A 20,370-nucleotide genomic window follows, 5' to 3' on the forward strand; every position below is an offset into this window, starting at 1 on the left:
GAACTCAGACAATAGTAATAAAGCTATTAAAGATACAGGTGATCAAACTGCAATGGGATGAGTATTTTAAAAGAGGAAACCCAAGAAACGTTCCTGACAAAGCAAACAAGCTCACATGTAGAAGCCAGTGTGCCCAGGGTGATGATGAGTGCTTGGGATGAGCAGATGTCAGCGTGTGCCGAGGAAGGGTGAAGGGCTTCCTCGTCAGCCATGCTGGGCAGAGGGGCTTCATCCCAGAAGCAACCGGAGAGTTTCAGTCCAGGGCACAGATTTCATTTTATTAGAGGGCCCTCGTGGTGGCTGCAGCATGGAGATGGGCTAAAAGGTCTGACTGGAAGCTGGGGATGAGTCGGGAGACAGTGCCAACCTGGGGGAGCCTGAGCTAAGTGGTGGCTGGAGGAGTGGGGAAGGGAAACAGTGAAGGCAGTCCCTAGACTTTTTAAAGATGGGTTAGAGTTCTAATAAAAGAGAAACTGGCTCATAGATCTACTGGCAAAGAATTCCAAAAATTCATCTGGAAAATGAATTTATCAAACTGTTGATAAAGAAAATGGCTACACCTCAGCCTTAGAAATGATGAATTTGAGGCTCCTGAGAGAGCCTAATTGAAAATTTCAGGACATACAAAGGACTAGAGTTCAGGAGACAAATCAAGGATGGAGACATAATTGAGATGATTGATGACAAAGCTCTAGATATGGATACAACATTTCAGGTAGAGTGTGTAGACACAAGAAAGGACTAAGACAGAAGATTGCAGAACATTGAAGTAGTACCCAGATGGAGAAAACTGGGTTTTCTTATAGAGCTGGAAAAGAAAAAGTCATATGGAAAGGAGAAAAACTAGGAGAGAAACCTAAAGAAGCCAAAACAGGAGCGAATTTCAAGAGGGATAAAGTGGATAATGGTGCAAAATGATGCAGAAATCCAACAAGGAGATTAAAGAACATGCATTGGATTTAGCATTTATAAGATTGTTGTGATCTAATATAACTACATAAAAACTATGTTTAAAAAACTGTAAGTTGCAATATGCTTGATACATACTGAATTTTAAGAGTAGGATTCTATAAGTATTAGAATACAAGTAATTAGAGCTCCCTGGAAGAGGAATAAACTGAACTCTCTCACATAGGAAGTGTTCAGGCAGAAGTTGACTTCCTGTTACAAGAACTATCAAGAGAGGTTTCCTGCAATGAGCAGGCAGTTGACTAGATGTCCTTGAAGATCCTTTGTAACTCGCAAAGTCGATGAAACCTAAATAACTCTTTCTAAGGCAGAACTCAGGCAGAGAAAAACAAAAAGTTGAATAATTAGGACTCTCCCAAGAGATCAAAATAAAATATGTGAATGATAGTATATACCTCTAGGAAACCATCTATTAGATCTTGGGTCCAACATAGAAAAATAGAATTTGCAGGGGCCTATGAATAATGCAGAATTCATTTGAAATGATAAGTTTCAATCATCTTCAAGAACATATACGTTATTTTTATTCTTTTTAGGAAAAGATATTCAAGTATTGGATATGCTGTTTGGTGATGTGCATTTACAGGTTTTAATGTTCCACTTAACACTCTCACTGCCATCTGTGAAAAATATATAAGCCAAGACAGACTTTGGTTTTTCGTAAATTGACAGTCTTGCAGTTTTACAGACCTGGGTTCCCATCGAACCTGTGTTATCTCTTCTCTTAAGTATGCATTCGACTTATATTTAATCAACCCAAGGAAGGCTTTTTTTTTTTTTTTTTTTAAACAAAAAGAGGCTAATCAACTTGACTCTTATATGTGACAGTCAAGGTCTATTATTTCTCTAAATGGATACAGAGAAAAGGGGTACATGCAGATCACATACAGAATCCCTTGTAAGTAGGAACTCTGGAGGACCACTGAAGAAACCATCTTTCCTGCTTTGGGGCCATCTGGCTCCCAGAGATAAAATAACCAGGGCAGGAGGCTGCCTGATGATTACAATCCACCGTAACTTTCATTACAAGGATGTGAATGCCTGCATTTCCCTAAAGCTGATGGCAACAGGTTCCTCCCTCAAATTTTAAGCCTTTACGAAGAATATATAAACAACTTTTAAATCAGTTCATAATTTTCCTCATCACTTTTCCTCTCAGCTCTATCAAAAGTCCATGCAATTCCGAGGTGTACAGCACTTTTAGTAAGCCTTTTAGCTCCCACCACCAGAAAAATAAAGAAGGCACTTCAAACTTGAGAAAATAAAGAAGTAATTCAATCTCAAGAAAATGCAATATGGTAACTCAAAGTCAAGAAAATAAAAAAGGTGGTTCAGACTCAGACTCAAGCCAATCATGCAGTTGTTCATCCTTACATGATACGTATGTATCTCTAGAAAATACAGACATTTTCTTCCTTAGATACAATGCCATCATCATGTCTAACAAAATTACTGATAATTCCTACCAGTTCATATGAGAAATTCCCCAACTGTTTCAAAATTTACTGTTTATAATTAGCTCCTTTAAACTAGGATTCCAGTGTGTACCCGTTGCCTTTGGCTGTCCTGTCTCTTAGGTTTCTTTGACCCTGAAAATGATTATCATTACTCCTTTATTTTCCTTCATGCCACTGACCTGCTGAAACCACGTCAGCTGTCCTGTGGAATGTTCCACATTCTACATGTCTTCTGGCTTCTTTCTAGTGTTATTAGAAAGTCATTTAAATATGGATTCTTCTGCTATTTTTGCAAGTCCCTTTCTACCTCTAGTTTTCAAGGGGTTTGAATTGTTAGAACCTTCTGACCTGACGTCCCCTTGGCAGACAGTGAGGAAATCCACGGCCAGGAGTCTCCACAGGAGTGTCTTCCAAAGTTGTCTGAGGGCCCTCCTCACACCCCACTGGAGTTACTTGCACTGGTCTCCCAACTTGTCTCGCTTACTCTTTTCTTGTCCTCCCCTCACCATCACCCCCCTCTTTCTCGTGACATCCAGCACCGTCTTTCAAATGGAAATCAGACTCCCTTCTGCTTAAAATTTCTTCAAGGATAATTACACTTCAAGGGGGTATTACAAAAGCCAGAGGCCTTTACCAGCACCTACATGGTGCCAGCAGACTCAGTCTCTGCCAACCTCTCCACACCAGCACCTGCTATACCCTAACCTTGCTTGATGCACCTTCCTTTGGCTCCTCAAGGGGGCAGAACTTTTTCAGTTTCATGCTTTGCGGTTGTCTGTGGATTCCACCTGGAACGCCTTTCCCTTGAACCTCTGCCTGGCATGCTTCTCACCAACGCACAGCAGGTCTCAGCACCAAGAAAGCCAATGGGGCCCTCCCTGCACCCAAATCAAACAGGCCACCCCACACCCGCCGCCATTTCAGCATGTTTGTTTATTTATCTCTCTATTCCCACATCTGGAACTGTCCAATTAGCTATTCATAATTATTTATTATCTCTCATGTATCTCTTTTATTGTTTCCTTAGTATCTGTTTTACTGTTTCCTTAAGACTTCCCCGACCCTGATGTTCCCCATTTAACAATCTGCTTGCTTAATTGCCTGTTACTTTCCCTTTGAATGTAAGTACCATAAGAGCAGGGAGCTTCCCTGTCTTGCATCTCCACCGCACAGCAATTGCTCAATAAATCTTGCTGAATGAATAAATACCAAAATATACCCAGATTGCTTATTCACAGGATAGATTCCTAGGCTACAGCCTCTAGGTGATTTTTGCATTATCTTAAAAGTTGCTACAAAGTATATACTATAAGAAGGTCTAACTGAACCTAACATTTCATATTTCTTAAAATCAGATTTCAATAATATTTTATCACTTTAGCCATACATTAATATTTTAGAAAAAAACAATATTCTCTTTGTAACCACTTTGTTTCTTATTTATAACAAACAATCCAACAACAAAATGACTTATTTCCCATTGTTCCAAGCTAATAAGCTCTCATTATTCTATAAAAAGAGAAAACTATCTGTACATTCACTTTAATTGATTTTTCACCTACAGGCCCCACTATAACACAGTTCAGTATTTTCAGTACAATCATTATGCAACTTAATATATCAAGATAGAGGTCATAATTTATTCCATATTATCCTTGGTAATTATTATCGAGCACTTTAATTTTCAATACTCAAAGGCAAGTGTTCTCTGTGAGTCCAACAAAGGAAAAATACTCACTAATAGAATAAATTAACATAATGGACTCTATGAATTAAGCTAATGACTTGCTTTTAAGTCTGCAACACAAAAACCAATGAAATATAACAGATTAGAAAATTACCACCTTCAACACTGTTGACTGACAAAATCACAAGTACAATTCTGTAATCACTTACTTCCATCAGTAACTTGAATCCTTCTCTTTTCTTGATTTCTTCTACTAGGTACCTAAAAAAAGTCACAATAATATTTATAAATTGCAATCTAAACATTCCATGAACCTGACTGACATACAATGAAACTATCGTATAATTTCCAATGTAGAGACAAGGCTTGGAAATAAGTAAGGGTCCATACACAGATACAGGATTGGATTTAGATAGATGCTGCTGCTGCTGCTAAGTTGCTTTAGTCATGTCCGACTCTGTGTGACCCCATAGACGGCAGCCCATCAGGCTCCCCTGTCCCTGGGATTCTCCAGGCAAGAACACTGGAGTGGGCTGCCATTTCCTTCTCCAATGTATGAAAGTGAAAAGTGAAAAGTGAAAGTGTAGTCGCTCAGTCGTGTCTGACTCTTAGCGACCCCCTGGACTGCAGCCTACCAGGCTCCTCCGTCCATGGGATTTTCCAGGCAAGAGTACTGGAGTAGGGTGCCATTGCCTTCTCCGATTTAGATAGATACATCTATCTAAATGTAGATAGCTTACTGTAATCCACTGTGCCTGAGGAAAAAGGTACATCTTTTTCATGAGATGATGTCTATCTCACGTGTTAGCATCAGACTTTGTGTGAAAGCCACTCAGAGTAGACTGGATACATATCTCCTACCATGTGGGATTTCACATTCATATCCTAGATGGGGATTTAGCATAGGTACTTAAATTCTCTAGCTGGCATAGTGGAAAGGGTTTTCAGTGTGTAGTTTTGCTTGTGTGTTCTTTTTTCAATCAAGGAAGTGTAACACCCTCTTTCCCAAGGCCAGGCCATAGGGAGCAAAGACTGATCACTGATATCACGCTAAAAGCAAGTGGATTGTAGACATTAATAGAATGCCTATGAAATTATCACAAATATCAGGGAAAAGAGAATTACCATGCCATAAGCAAAGGCTGCAGCTACATGAAGTATGCAATATTATGAAGAAAAGACTAAAATGACATTGAAAATGTAGAGTAAATTAACATTGACTCTGCCTTCCTGGGCTTTGTTATTGTCTGTATAAAAAGATAAATCTTTTGAACAACTAGTCTTGAAAACTAGTGATTTGATCATGAGCTTTGAAAAGTTCAGAACGTTTGACACAGAATTTCAAATTTGGAGGTCAAATGTAAGGAAACAATCAGAGGTGATGACAAAAATGTACTTGCCAAGGAATTTTTTATATATAATAGCCAAAAAGGAAGGAAGGATGGAAAGAAGGCATAGAGGGAGGAGTAGTTTTGAAAATCCTGTCCATATCATATGGAATTACGATACTATGACATGGAACTGCAATATCATGACACGGAACATGATCATGTAACTGAATTACATACATTCAATTAACATTTAAGGACAACAAAGAAATGCTTCCCTTTGGACCTCAATTCCCTTACCTGTAAAACTGGAATAAACTATGCTGATTTTCCAATCGCAAATGGATGTTGTAAAAAAATTAAATAAGTATTACTCAGCCATTAAAAAGAATACATTTGAATCAGTTCTAATGAGGTGGATGAAACTGGAGCCTATTATACAGAGTGAAGTAAGCCAGAAAGAAAAACACCAATACAGTATACTAATGCATATATATGGAATTTAGAAAGATGGTAACAATAACCCTGTATACGAGACAGCAAAAGAGACAATGATGTATAGAACAGTCTTTTGGACTCTGTGGGAGAGGGAGAGGGTGGGATGATCTGGGAGAATGGCATTGAAACATGTATAATATCATATATGAAATGAGTCACCAGTCCAGGTTCGATGCACCATACTGGATGCTTGGGGCTGGTGCACTGGGACAACCCAGAGGGATGGTATGGGGAGGGAGGAGGGAGGAGGGTTCAGGATGGGGAGCATGTGTATACCTGTGGTGGATTCATTTTGATATATGGCAAAACCAATACAATATTGTAAAGTTAAAAAATAAAATAAATAAATAAATAAAATCACATGTAAAAATTATATAGAATATAAACTGTGAAAATGGAGGATTATTATTATTATGTTTATTTACTAAAGGACATCCCAGAATGTGGGTATTGAATATATCAGTTAATGGGATGCAGTTCTTTTTTCCAAAACATTTTTTTTTTTTTAGTTTTTTTGCATAAGGTTAACTATTGGTGTTTAACATAAAGATTATAAAAATAATCTTTAATTTATAAAAAAATTATAGATAAATTTTAAATTATAAAAAATCTTATAAAAATCCTATCAGTATTAAATGGATAAAAATGAGTATTTTATATTGAGCAATAATGTTGTGATATCACACACACACAGACTCACAAAGTATCTGATGTTCTTTCCACATACTCCTTTCCCTGAATAATTTTTCAGGAGATGTTACGTAGTTGTAAAGTTTTTACACCCTTAGCACACTGCCTAACTTTCAATAAAAGCAATTCTAATGGTCAATAAACATCAGAAAAATGCTTAAGATCATTAGTAATCTGAGAAGTGCAAATTGAAATAACAATACTAAACCATGTTGCCCACAGGACACTGGAAACAAATTTAAATAATGACAACATTCGGTGCTAGTGAATGTGACAGAGAGCTGCTACGAACCTTTCAAAATTAATAATACTCATATATTCTGATACAGCAAACCACTTATGAGATGATGGTCTACCAGGAAAATCTCATCAACACGAAAGTAGGTAGATAGATGGCTTATTGCATGGATGGATGGATAATAGGTTGGTACGTAGATGGATTGTTGGATGGATAGATGGATGGATAGGTAGGTAGGTAAGTAGATAGATTGTTGAATGGATGGATGGATGGATGGATGAATTGATGGTTAGGTAAACAGGTAGATAGGTAGGGAGATGGGCCGATTGTTGGGTGGATAGATGGATAGGTAGGTAGGTAGATAGACAAACAGAGATAGAAATATAGATAGAGACAGAAATAGAGACAGATAGACAGATGATGCATACACATATGTTACTGCATCTACATTACCTGTGTATGTGTATGTATTCCATACAGAATAATTAGAAACAAAATTAATATCCAGAAATTGACAAAGGTAAAATAAAATGTATTATAGCAACACATGTTCTATGATGCAGCTATTAAAGAGGATGGATTATATCCACTTCAATTAAACCACCGAGATGCTCATGATGCATTAGACATGAAAGCAGGGGACTGAGAGATATAGATAATGTGATTCCACTTTTTAAGAAGCTCTAAAAAAGAAAGCATAAGTGATCACTCTCCACATGTATACATGAGCATGGAATAAGGCATGGATGACCAATCATAAATCCTTGATGTATCCGAGGAAGGGAAAAGCCGGATTCAATGGGGAGAAAGGGACTATTCACGCTCTGCAAAGTTTTATAGGTGTGGTTACTTACAATTTGTGAAAAGGAAATTAATAAAAGAAAAAATATAAATTACAAAGCAAAATAAAACACACATACAATCTTTATCTATATGAGGACCAGCTTTGTGAATCCTATTTTTTCCTTACCTTCTCAGGCACAAATGTAAAGGCAACCTGCAAACTCAATGCCAGGATTCCATCCTGAGGGGGCCTGCACTAACCCTGAAAACCCCCCAGACTACAGAATCTGGGGAATGAGTCTAGAAGATTCTAGATGTGTAACTGATTGACTCTGTGACTCTAGGCAAACTCCTTAGCCTCCCTGAGCCTGCCTCAGCTTCCTCATGCATGAAATGGAGAAGGAACTAGGTTGGTAAAACTCTTCCCCAGTAGATTATGACTACATGACACGCCGCCTATAGTCCTGATTTAAAATATCTGTCAAACTGGTGAAGACTGCTCCCAGGAAAAAGGCATGCTAGAGCACATCTGAATCATTTCCGTTAAAACTCTGCTCTGTGCTAACCGTCAGGCTCTGGGTTTTATGTCAAAGTCAATGTCCCCATTCAGTCACTCTCAGAATCTATAAAACCTGGTGTAACAGTTCAACTGAACTGAGGGTAGAGGAGATCTGCATGAAGAATGATAACCATAATAAAAGGTTTACACCAGAGTTCCCAAACTATTTTTCCATGATATACTGTGCTAATGGGTTTCCCACTTATCCTTGAAAATGAATTTGAGCAATGTTAGGCTTATCAATCTCAATGGACGTGAGTCTGAGTGAACTCCAGGAGTTGGTGATGGACAGGGAGGCCTGGCGTGCTGCGATTCATGGGGTTGCAAAGAGTTGGACACGACTGAGCGACTGAACTGAACTGAACTGAGGCTTATTAGTTAGATCATTTTTGTCTGAAACTAGGCGTATACTTGGCTTAATTCATAAGAACATTTATTGAACTGTTTGGAAGGTTCAATAATGTCACCAAGAAGCAGGCTTTTTCAATTGTTCCAGCCTGCCGTGTTTGCAGTGTTATTGAATTCTCTCCTGTTCACGAGACGGCAGCTACAGCTCTGCCCGTCACGTCCATATATGACCGTGTCCCAGGAAGGAGGGGAAGAGGTTAGAAAGTATTTTCTCTTAGCTTCGCTCTGTTTAGGTAAGAATATTTTCCCCAGAAGCCATCACAGAATTCGTCCTGTATCTTACTGACTGAATCTGAGTCATACATCCATCCCTGAAGTGATGATTGGCAAGGAGGATAGACTTGGACCGACGTTCCCAGTTGGAATACTGCTATCTGTACACAATAGAGGCTCTGTTGGCGGGGAAGAAGGAAGGATGGTATTCGGATGAACAGTCAGCAATGTCTGCCTACTGGCTAAAGTGAAGTTAACATTGTACCTGTATTACAAGCCTTTCAGAGACTTCAATGTGCTAACAAACACTTTGAACCCCCAAGAGAGGACTAATGTATTGGTTAGCCTTTCTCAAACATACTTGACTAAGGAGACATTTTTTGGAACAACATCTATTAAGATCTTCTGAAAGCCTACGACCCCACAGAGCGTAGGCTCAAAAACGCTAGTTTCTACACTAGCGCCTCTTCTACAGGGTACGTACCCTCTTCTTAAATAAATGCTTAAATACATTGAATTTTGAGGAGTAAACAAATTCTGCCTATGTTCATAGGTGACTTATTCCTCACAACTTTTCAGTATATAAAAACAGTCTAAAGATAATATGAGAAAAAAAAACTCTATTCTTATCTGATGCAAGCCATAAAAAAAGAAAAGATGTACATTGAGGTTTTGGACAAAACTCGGGAACCACAAACCACTTCTACCAAAAGGCATCCAGGTATTGTTCAGAAAGCAACAATGACTTCATAAAATTCACTGTCCTTTCCACTAAGCTCAGCAAAAGGGAGAAATACTATACATTAGTAAGAGTTTTCACCAATTCTACTGGGTAAAAAAACTCATTCCATTACGATTCTGGCCTAGTTTTGAAGTGTACAAAAATGAAATCTTGCTCTGAAACATTTCCTGTCCTTCGTTCCACGAGTCCATCTAATACTTGTGTGTTTCACTTGCCCTTTTTGAAGAGCATGCATTCCTTTCCGGAGATAGCTTTTCCAGTCCCTTTCTCAATTCACCAGCCTCCTGGAGTCTCCCTGAAGCGCTCTGGACCAAGTGCTTCTTCTGGTCTCATCTCCTCATGGGAAATTTCTTCTGATGCACTGGAGTCTCCCTGAGTTTCTGAGATTTTTTTCCACCTGCTTTGTGCATGCTCTGCATACATGAGAACACATTGCATGGCCTGTGTGACTCATCACAGACACCTGCATGTTCCATTCCACTGCACTGTGATGTTTTTAAAAAATATAAATATAAGAAAAAATGCAAACGCTGGCCCTTCTAGAGTCTTCTACACTCTCTCCCTCTTCTCACCTAGAGAAATACACTAGCGCAAAGGTGCCATTGTATAACAGCTTACCTTTTCCATACTGGTACCAATAAATCTCTCAGTATTCATGCAAGTCAATGAAATGAATTCCATCTGAGAGATTACAGAGATTGTGTGTCATGGGAGCAGATAAATGATACACGGGAGACCTAGCAAAGCAGCAGAATGGGAGTTCCTGAGCTGTTTGTTGTTGTTGAAAAGACTTACGCACATGACTCTTCTGGATTTGCTTTAAAAATTGCCCCCCAGCGAATATCCATTTAACTAGAGTGTCGTAACAACAGCCTACAAGGTGCCCTCAGCAACCAGAAGCCCTGAGGATTGTAACACATTTTCAACTTTCCTAAGCAGATATCAGAGATCACAATTGCCTGCCTTCTGCAAGAACTGGTGATTTTAAACCTCAGCCTTCTCAGTTTCAATTATGCTTAATAATCACATGCTGCTTTAGGTTCACAATGTCACTGGTTTTCAAACAACCGAAGAAAAAGGCAAGTTTTTAGTCATTAATATTTCTTGAAAGCAATGTTCTCTCATTCAGTGAAACGACAGGGTCAAATGGAAATTAGGGAATGCCTTGGAGATCTTCTAGGAACTAAGAGCTCCTTCTTTCTGGATTTGACAACTCATAAAACAGGAATTGCTGTCCCCTTGAGAAGGTCTGCTCTTGCTTCCCCGAGGGAAGAGGGAGCATCTGGCCAGGGTGATGCTGTCCACTGGTCCATCAAAACCTGGTCTTTACATCTTAAGGTCAATATACAAATTTTAAAACTATTTACTTATTTTTATTTATTTATTTATTTAGGCCATGCCAGATCTTAGTTGCAGCACACGGGCTCTTTCATCTTTATAGTGGCGGTGGGATCGTGTGTCACGGCGTGCAAATTCTTAGTTGTGGTACGTGGGATCTAGTTCTCAGATCAGGGATTGAACCTGGGTCCCCTGAACTGGGGGGCTTCCGAGGTGGTGCTAGTGGTAAAGAACCTGCCTGCCAATGCAGGAGACACAGGAGACGAAGGTTTGATCCCTGGGTCGGGAAGGTCCCAAGAAGTAGGAAATGGCAACCCACTTCAGTATTCTTGCCTGGGAAATCTCATGGACAGAGGGACCTGGCGGGCTACAGTCCTTCGGGTCGCAAAGAGTTGGAGACAACTTAGTGACTGAAAAACAACAACAACCACATCATTAGGAGCTCGGGGTTCTGGCCGGTGGACCACCAGGGAAGCCCCCAGTATACAATTTTCAAACTAAGCTCCATTCTGGTTCAGGAGCATGGAAGCATTGCGTCCATGGAGTCCGTGTGATCCTCACTGCAGTGGGCCGGGGCAAAGACTTGCACAGCCTTCCCCGTGTTTGAGAGCCCTGACTTAGCAGGCCTGTGGGAAGAGACATCTTATCTACCTCGGCTACTGATGACAGATGTGCACCCCAAACAGCAACATAACTGTCACCTGCAGCTTTCCTTGGCTGAAGTTACCTACTGAAGAGAGTCATACTTCTTGGAAACAAAATGATGCTCCTGCGACCTAGCAATTAGCCAAATACAGTCTTCTGACCATGCATGAGAATTTTTATTAGGTAAACTCTAAAACAAGTGGCTGAAGGTCAGTAGGCTGGATGAGAAGTGGTATTTTAACTCCTACCAGCCAGTGGTTTGAACGAATTATATTGGCTCATATAATCAATGGTGCTCTAGAGCTCGTTTGTACTGGTTAGTGAGATCCAACTGTTAAATATAAGAGCATTTACAAGCCATGGCTGTTGGCAGCTTGAAATTTTCCACAGTGGGAGTACTTATACCATGGAAATTGGCTGACATTACAAATTGTGGCTTTTCTTCCTCCTGAGATCCAGTTTACTAGTACCCAACTGCACATGGGCATGAGCAAGTGGAATAAACTTCAGAATTCAGAAAATGTTTCCTCTTTCCTGAAGAGCACACCACACTTCATTTGAAAAAAAAATAAATCATGAAAATAAAGCACTGATGTTGCTAACTTAAAATAATTGTTATTCCCAGAGAAACTTTCTCCAAGTTGATAGTTTCACGTTTGTTTCAAGTAACAAGCCTAAGAGGATTCTGCCTTGGCACCGGGGATGGGGGACGTGGATGGCTTTTGCCCACTCCAGGAAAGGACTTGCTGGATAACAAGAACGTGGGAAGTTAAGGCAAGAGAACCACTGTGACTAACAGCACGACAGAAAAGGGACCATTTTTCAAATATTTAAATATAGGTCACAGAGCCTGCAGTGATGCTCACTGAAATGTTAATTCAATTCAATTCAGCATGACAAACATTTACAAACAATAAGTGTTGTTGAATTGAATTGAAATGTTAACATTTATTCTCCAGTGATATTTCTCTGCAAAAATTAGGAGGTATCCTTAGACTATAAATTAAATTCCACCCTGAGATGAATGTTAACTCTGTAATAAATGTGATCATCAAATATTTATATCTAGCTTTGTTTCAAGACACCTGCCATTGAATTACTTAGCAGCTTAGATAAAATAATGCAGAGTCTACCATACTTATATAGTATGAGAAAAACACAAACAGGGCAATAGAACTTTCTGAACCTTTTAGTTCAGTGGGCAACTTTGAATATTTATGGTTGACAGTTTCATGTTTTCACCACTGGGTAGTTATCTTCCAGGACCAACCCCATTATACAGTGGAGGTGAGAAATAGATTTTAGGGCCTAGATCTGATAGATAGAGTGCCTGGTGAGCTATGGAATGAGGTTCGTGACATTGTACAGGAGACAGGGATCAAGACCATCCCCATGGAAAAGAAACGCAAAAAAGCAAAATGGCTGTCTGGGGAGGCCTTACAAATAGCTGTGAAAAGAAGAGAAGCGAAAAGCAAAAGAGAAAAGGAAAGATATAAGCATCTGAATGCAGAGTTCCAAAGAATAGCAAGAAGAGATAAGAAAGCCTTCTTCAGCGATCAATGCAAAGAAGTAGAGGAAAACAACAGAATGGGAAAGACTAGAGATCTCTTCAAGAAAATCAGAGATACCAAAGGAACATTTCATGCAAAGATGAGCTCGATAAAGGACAGAAATGGTATGGACCTAACAGAAGCAGAAGATATTAAGAAGAGATGGCAAGAATACACAGAAGGACTGTACAAAAAAGATCTTCACGGCCCAGATAATCACGATGGTGTGATCACTGACCTACAGCCAGACATCCTGGAATGTGAAGTCAAGTGGGCCTTAGAAAGCATCACTATGAACAAAGCTAGTGGAGGTGATGGAATTCCAGTGGAGCTATTCCAAGTCCTGAAAGATGATGCTGTGAAAGTGCTGCACTCAACATGCCAGCAAATTTGTAAAACTCAGCAGTGGCCACAGGACTGGAAAAGGTCAGTTTTCATTCCAATCCCAAAGAAAGGCAATGCCAAAGAGTGCTCAAACTACCGCACAATTGCACTCATCTCACATGCTAGTAAAGTAATGCTCACAATTCTCCAAGCCAGGCTTCAGCAATATGTGAACCGTGAACTTCCTGGTGTTCAAGCTGGTTTTAGAAAGGGCAGAGGAACCAGAGATAAAATTGCCAACATCCGCTGGATCATGGAAAAACCAAGAGAGTTGCAGAAAAACATCTATTTCTGCTTTATTGACTATGCCAAAGCCTTTGTGTGGATCACAATAAACTGTGGAAAATTCTGAAAGAGATGGGAATACCAGACCACCTGACCTGCCTCTTGAGAAATCTGTATGCAGGTCAGGAAGCAACAGTTAGAACTGGACATGGAACAACAGACTGGTTCCAAATAGGAAAAGGAGTACGTCAAGGCTGTATATTGTCACCCTGCTTATTTAACTTATATGCAGAGTACATCATGAGAAACGCTGGGCTGCAAGAAGCACAAGCTGGAATCAAGAATGCCAGGAGAAATAGGATGGGGAACACATGTATACCTGTGGCGGATTCATTTTGATATTTGGCAAAACTAATACAGTTATGTAAAGTTTAAAAATAAAATAAAATTAAAAAAAAAAAAGAAATATCAATAACCTCAGATATGCAGATGACACCACCCTTATGGCAGAAAGTGAAGAGGAACTCAAAAGCCTCTTGATGAAAGTGAAAGTGGAGAGTGAAAAAGTAGGCTTAAAGCTCAACATTCAGAAAACGAAGATCATGGCATCTGGTCCCAACACTTCATGGCAAATAGATGGGGAAACAGTGGAAACAGCGTCAGACTTTATTTTTCTGGTCTCCAAAATCACTGCAGATGGTGACTGCAGCCATGAAATTAAAAGACGCTTACTCCTTGGAAGGAAAGTTATGACCAACCTAGATAGCATATTCAAAAGCAGAGACATTACTTTGCCAACAAAGGTTCGTCTAGTCAAGGCTATGGTTTTTCCTATGGTCATGTATGGATGTGAGAGTTGGACTGTGAAGAAAGCTGAGTGCTGAAGAATTGATGCTTTTGAACTGTGGTGTTGGAGAAGACTCTTGAGAGTCCCTTGGACTGCAAGGAGATCCAACCAGTCCATTCTAAAGGAGATCAGCCCTGGGATTTCTTTGGAAGGAATGATGCTAAAGCTGAAACTCCAGTACTTTGGCCACCTCATGGGAACAGTTGACTCATTGGAAAAGACTCTGATGCTGGGAGGGATTAGGGGCAAGAGGAGAAGTGGATGACAGAGGATGAGATGGCTGGATGGCATCACTGAGTTGATGGACATGAGTCTGAGTGAACTCCGGGAGTTGGTGATGGACAGGGAGGCCTGGCATGCTGCGATTCATGGGGTTGCAAATAGTCAGACAGGACTGAGCGACTGATTTGATCTGAGTTATCTTCCAACTTCTGAAGATGACATCTATCAGAAAGAATTAAAACCTTCTCGGGATTGTTGAGAAAGGAGCACTCTCTCCTTTTGACCTTGAAGTTGAACCTGGGAGTCTACAGATCTGACCCCCTTTGGGAACTACCTTCCTACAGGGGAGTAAACCCAACATGAAGGAGAGCAGATCTGACTGATGGACGAAAATTAAGGCCTGGTGAACTTGCTTAAGCACTTAGAACAAGCCATTCCATGGTCATCACTACATTGACTTATAAGTTACATGAGCAAATAAATTAACTTTGTTTATAGTACTTTGACGGTTTCTGTTGCTCACCACCAAGAGAGTCCTAATTTATGAAATATTTATAGGTTTTTCAAACTACTTTTTAAACCCAAATCACCAGAAATGCTGACTTCTAACAGGCTTCTGAAAGTGCCAAACCATCTCTTTTCCTGTCTTTATTTCCAAGCCCTTCGGCATGTAACCTTGCAGTTCTTCCTACCTCTTGATACTGACCTTGGCCATCTGATCTGCTCGGGCCACTGGAATTCTAATGGGCATGATGCGTGCTAACAGGAGTTTAAAGCAGGCTTGCCCTCTTGGGCTTCTGTCGCCACCATCACAAGAAGAGGCTCTGGCTCAAGGAAGTTACAAGACGTGCCAGCAGCAGACCCAGGCCTCCCCCCACCCCCACAGCCACTGGAGAATGAGATGAAGCCACTCCCGCCAACTTGCAGACCTCTCAAAATAAACAACTGTTGGTTTAAGATCCTGGGTCCTCACTATTTCCAAGGCAGGAATACAGACGCAGACACAGAATGGACACATGCAGACACAGTGGGGAAGGAGGCGGGGCGGGATGAATCTGGAAGCAGCACTGATGTATATACACTGCTGCTGCTGCTGCTGCTGCTGCTAAGGCGCTTTAGTCATGTCTGACTGTGCGACCCCATAGATGGCAGCCCAGCAGGCTCCCCCGTCCCTGGGATTCTCCAGGCAAGAACACTGGAGTGGGGTGCCATTTCCTTCTCCAATGCATGAAAGTGAAAGTGAAGTCGCTCAGTCGTGTCCAACTCTTAGTACCCCATGGAATGCAGCCCATCAGGCTCCTCCGTCCATGGGATTTTCCAGGCAAGAGTACTGGAGTGGGGTGCCATCGCCTTCTCCGGTATATACACTATAATACGTAAAATAGTGAGCTAGTGGGAAGCTGCTGTCTAGCACAGGGAGCTCAGCTTGGTGCTGTGATGATCTAGAGGCAGGGGATGGGGAGAGCGGAGGTAGGTCCAAGAGGGCTGGGATATAGGTATACATATGGCTGCAAAATCACTGCAGATGATGATTGCAGCCATGAAAATAAAAGACGCTTACTCCTTGGAAGGAAAGTTATGACCAACCTAGATAGCATATGGAAAAGCAGAGACATTACTTTGCCAACAAAGGTCCATCTAGTCAAGGCTGTGGTTTTTCCAGCGGTCATGTATGGATGTGAGAGTTGGACTGTGAAGAAGGCTGAGCGCGAAAGAATTGATGCTTTTGTACTGTGGTGTTGGAAAAGACTCTTGAGAGTCCCTTGGACTGCAAGGAGATCCAACCAGTCCATTCTAAAGGAGATTGGTCCTGGGTGTTCTTTGGAAGGACTGATGCTAAAGCTGAAACTCCAGTACTTTGGCCACCTCATGCGAAGAGTTGACTCATTGGAAAAGACTCTGATGCTGGGAGGGATTGGGGGCAAGAGGAAAAGGGGACGACAGAGGATGAGATGGCTGGATGGCATCACTGACACGATGGACGTGAGTTTGAGTGGAGGGGAGTTGGTGATGGACAGGAAGGCCTGGCGTGCTGCGATTCATGGGGTCGCAAAGAGTCGGACACAACTGAGTGACTGAACTGAACTGAACTGAATGGCTAATTCATCTCACTGTGCAGAAGAAAGTAACATAACATTGTAAAGCAATTATACTCCAATTAAAAAAAAAAAAGATCCTGGGTTTTCAGACAGTCCTCACTGGTACTCAGAGAACCCTTGTCACACAGAGTGGCATACACAGCACCTACACCATTCCCCCTAAAGGAGGAGGAGGCTGATTAAATCTCAGGGAGACTCTGCAGGCTTTTGCCCGTGAAATATGAACAGGGAGTAAAGAAGGAGAGGTTTTCCAAACCAGAGATCACAAATGCTGATGCTTCTAGTGACCAAGCAGGTAAGAAAATAATTTTTTAAAAATAATTAAAACACAGCATATGGCATTTGCCAGGCACTGTCCTGGGTGTTTAACAAACATCAGTTCACTGAATCCTCCTCACAGTTAACTGAATTCGGAGTTGCTATCTTCAGGACCCTGGGATGGAACAGTACAGACAGTTTCAGCAGCTTGCCCTGGTCATGAAGCTTGTCAAGGGTGGCCCTCTCTTTCCCTGGCTCTTGGCCTCTCTGAACCACAGTGAAACAGGCTTGACGAAACCCAGGGAGTGTGGGGGTGCCTCGTCACCATGTGGGACTGAGAGCATGCTCATCTTCTCAAAGAAGCCAGGAATCTAGACTGTTTACAATTTCCCTCTTTAAAACTGCTTGGAATGTTTGAACGCTCGATTTTTAAAACACAATCGAGGTTAACCCTATAGAGCTCAGGCTCGGCAAATCACAATTAGAGCCACACTTGGCCGTGGCCTGCCCTCCACCCACTGGTCTCAGCAGCAGAGCCCTTTCGGGTGACAAGCGCCCAGCACGCACATCTCAAGACCTTCTCTAGTGTCACTGCAAGTGGTTCAAAAGCTTTGTCCTTATGTTAGAAAAAGGCGAGCAACCAGGGAGCTGCCACATTTGCCTCTGCCCGTCTGTCCTTCTGTCAGCCCCACGTTCTCACAGGCCATATTTCGGGTCCTTGAAGTTACTGGGATCTCTCCCACACGCAGAGATTGGACCTGGGGCTCCCTCTGCCTGAACTCAATCATCTCTCCTTTCCTCACTGGGTCTTAGCTGCATGTCACTTCCTCCAGGAAACCTCTGCCAGCAGCCCTCATGACCATACTAGGGAACACCTGAGTGCTCTGGAGCATCGTGTACCTCCCCTTACCAAAACGTAGGTGCACCTGTATTGTATCTGCTCTGCCACCTGGATGTATCTCTCCCCAGGCTAGGATGCTGCAGAACAGAGGGGAGAGCTGCTTTGTTCCCAACATCTAAAATAGAGGGTGCTGAGAAAATGGCTATGACATGAAAGAAGGGATCCATATATGAGAGAACATGTACAGATCTTACAAACGTACTTTCAGTGAGTCTATCAGACACCCACAGACACACAGACACACACACACAGCAAGTACCTAGATAAAGCAAGAGCGCGGTTAACTCTTTCTTCAAGGCCTAATGTGCCCAGGGCCTTCCAGGCCAGCCAGAACTTGAATGCATCTGGTCTCCTGCTGCATTGGATGGACTTGTCACCCGTGTCATAGCTGACATCATAAAATTTATCCTGCTGGAAGAGGTAAGATGCATTGGCCGAGTAGCATCTCTTAAGAAGGTCCTTTTGGGGAAAAAAATAGAAAGAAAGACAACTTGTAATATTGTCCATTTTTCAAATACATTTGATTTCAAAAAACACACCCCACCAACAAAACCTCGTATAATATTCTACTGCTTCGTGCCAAAGGCATTTGGTCTGGCTCTGTGACTGACCTGTGTCTGGAACACTAGATGTGTATTAACTTTGAGACACAGACAACTCCTTGTATTTTCAAAAACACCCAAAATCCTCAGAGTCCATCTTCACACTTGTATGGGTGAGTATTAAGAAACTTTAAACGACCATGTCATCATCTGTATGACATCAACATGGGCCAATTACTCCAGATGGGGAAAAAAAAATCTATCTGAAACTCACTCAAGGTTCCACATTAGAAAAATACCCAACATACCGTATATACTTTATACAATTTCACAGGCGAAAAAACTAGGCCTTGGGGACTTCGCTGGTGGTCTAGTGGCTAGGACTCCAGACTCCCAACACAGGGGGCCTGGGTCTGATCCCTGGTTAGAGAACTAGATCCCGCATACTGCAACTAAGAATTCCATGTCACAAGTAAGATCGAGGAGCCCATGTGCCGCAATTGAGAGCCAGTGCAGCCAAAGAAATATAAATTAAACAAACAAAAAAAAACCTAGGCTTTAAAATCCCTTTTTTCAATTCATATCCATAATGAAAAGGCCAGAATCGATAGTTAACCCAGAGATTAAAAAAAAAAAAAAATCTGAGGAAAGAGCAATGAAGAGTAAAAAAAAGAACTGACTAAATAGCACCTACAGTTCCACAGGGTTTGGGGTTTGGTCTCACACTGGTTTTATCTGTAATCAAATTCAATTTACATTTATTGACTGGTTACTTCTCTCTACAATTTACCCTGAGTGACAATTCACCCTGTTTATTTCCATTCTACAGTCTTTACTTTGACCTCAAATTATTAGCATTTAAGCCCTGTTTCCTTCAAGTCATGTGGGATCTAATACTCCAGGATTCCTAAGCCACCCCTCAGCCCCCACAATTCCCTGAGCATCTTCACTCCCAGGGAACGCCTATTAGAACCTCTGCTTCCCCAGCATGGCCTTCCCTGGTGGCTCAGACGGTAAAGCGTCTGCCTACAATGCAGGAGACCAGGGTTCGATCCCTGGGTTGGGAAGATCCCCTGGAGAAGGAAATGGCACCCCACTCCAGTATTCTTGCCTGGAAAATCCCATGGACGGAGGAGCTTGGTTGGCTACTGTCCATGGGGTCGCAAAGAGTCGGACACGACTGAGCAACTTCACTATCACTCTCACTATTCCCCAGCATAACAGACTGTTCAATGTCCCTCAACCACAAGATCATGCTCTATGTCTTTGTTCACACTGTTTGCTTCACCTTGTCTCTGCTTTAATATATTTGGCACATTCGGAAGAATATACCCAGCATATTTATAAGCTGTAAAGTTTACTAACATCAAATGTGGCTTCCCTCTTTGGGTTCCATCTCAGGTTCTGCTTCCCTCCAGCATTTTTTTCCCTGCCCCTCCTGCTAGACGCCTTTCCTCCTCCCACCCTTGACTGCATTTGCTGGCTTTGGTTCTGCGTCACCCCTACTCGGTGAGCAGCCCTCTATATTCTCTCCTCGAGAACCAAGCAGCTTCTCGACAGCAGGAATCATTTCCTGTCCATGTCCACACCCACAGGGCTTAACACGGTATTGAGCACAAGACCCTCACTGAGCTGTTAGCTGAGGACACGGCTCCCCACATTCTGTCCCTCTCCCCCATCATCCTGACAGATCATATGAACAGAATAAACACAGGCACAGGAACATCTTCCAGACTTTAACAATGCAGAACCACCAGCGCTGACAGGAAGCCCTGGAGAAACTCCCC

The 20,370-nt window shown here is 41.7% G+C and overlaps 1 protein-coding gene across 12 annotated transcripts in view; it reads right to left on the reverse strand.

The window, feature by feature from the left end:
- GADL1 (glutamate decarboxylase like 1) overlaps positions 1-20,370 on the reverse strand; it is a 505,418-nt gene that overhangs the window by 75,332 nt on the left and 409,716 nt on the right. For all 12 annotated transcript variants that reach the window (XR_008706302.1, XM_055558455.1, XM_055558457.1 and 9 more), the window contains 2 exons: positions 18,301-18,500; positions 4,323-4,374 (listed from right to left, as the gene is read on the reverse strand). Coding sequence is in view for 11 of the 12 variants with exons in the window: in XM_055558455.1 (XP_055414430.1) it covers positions 4,323-4,374; positions 18,301-18,500 (252 nt within the window). In the remaining variant the exon portion in view is untranslated. The remainder of the gene's footprint in view (positions 1-4,322; positions 4,375-18,300; positions 18,501-20,370) is intronic.

This window comes from Bubalus kerabau, chromosome 20 (genome assembly GCF_029407905.1).
Source record: "Bubalus kerabau isolate K-KA32 ecotype Philippines breed swamp buffalo chromosome 20, PCC_UOA_SB_1v2, whole genome shotgun sequence".
In the NCBI taxonomy this organism is placed as follows: Eukaryota; Metazoa; Chordata; class Mammalia; order Artiodactyla; family Bovidae; genus Bubalus; species Bubalus kerabau.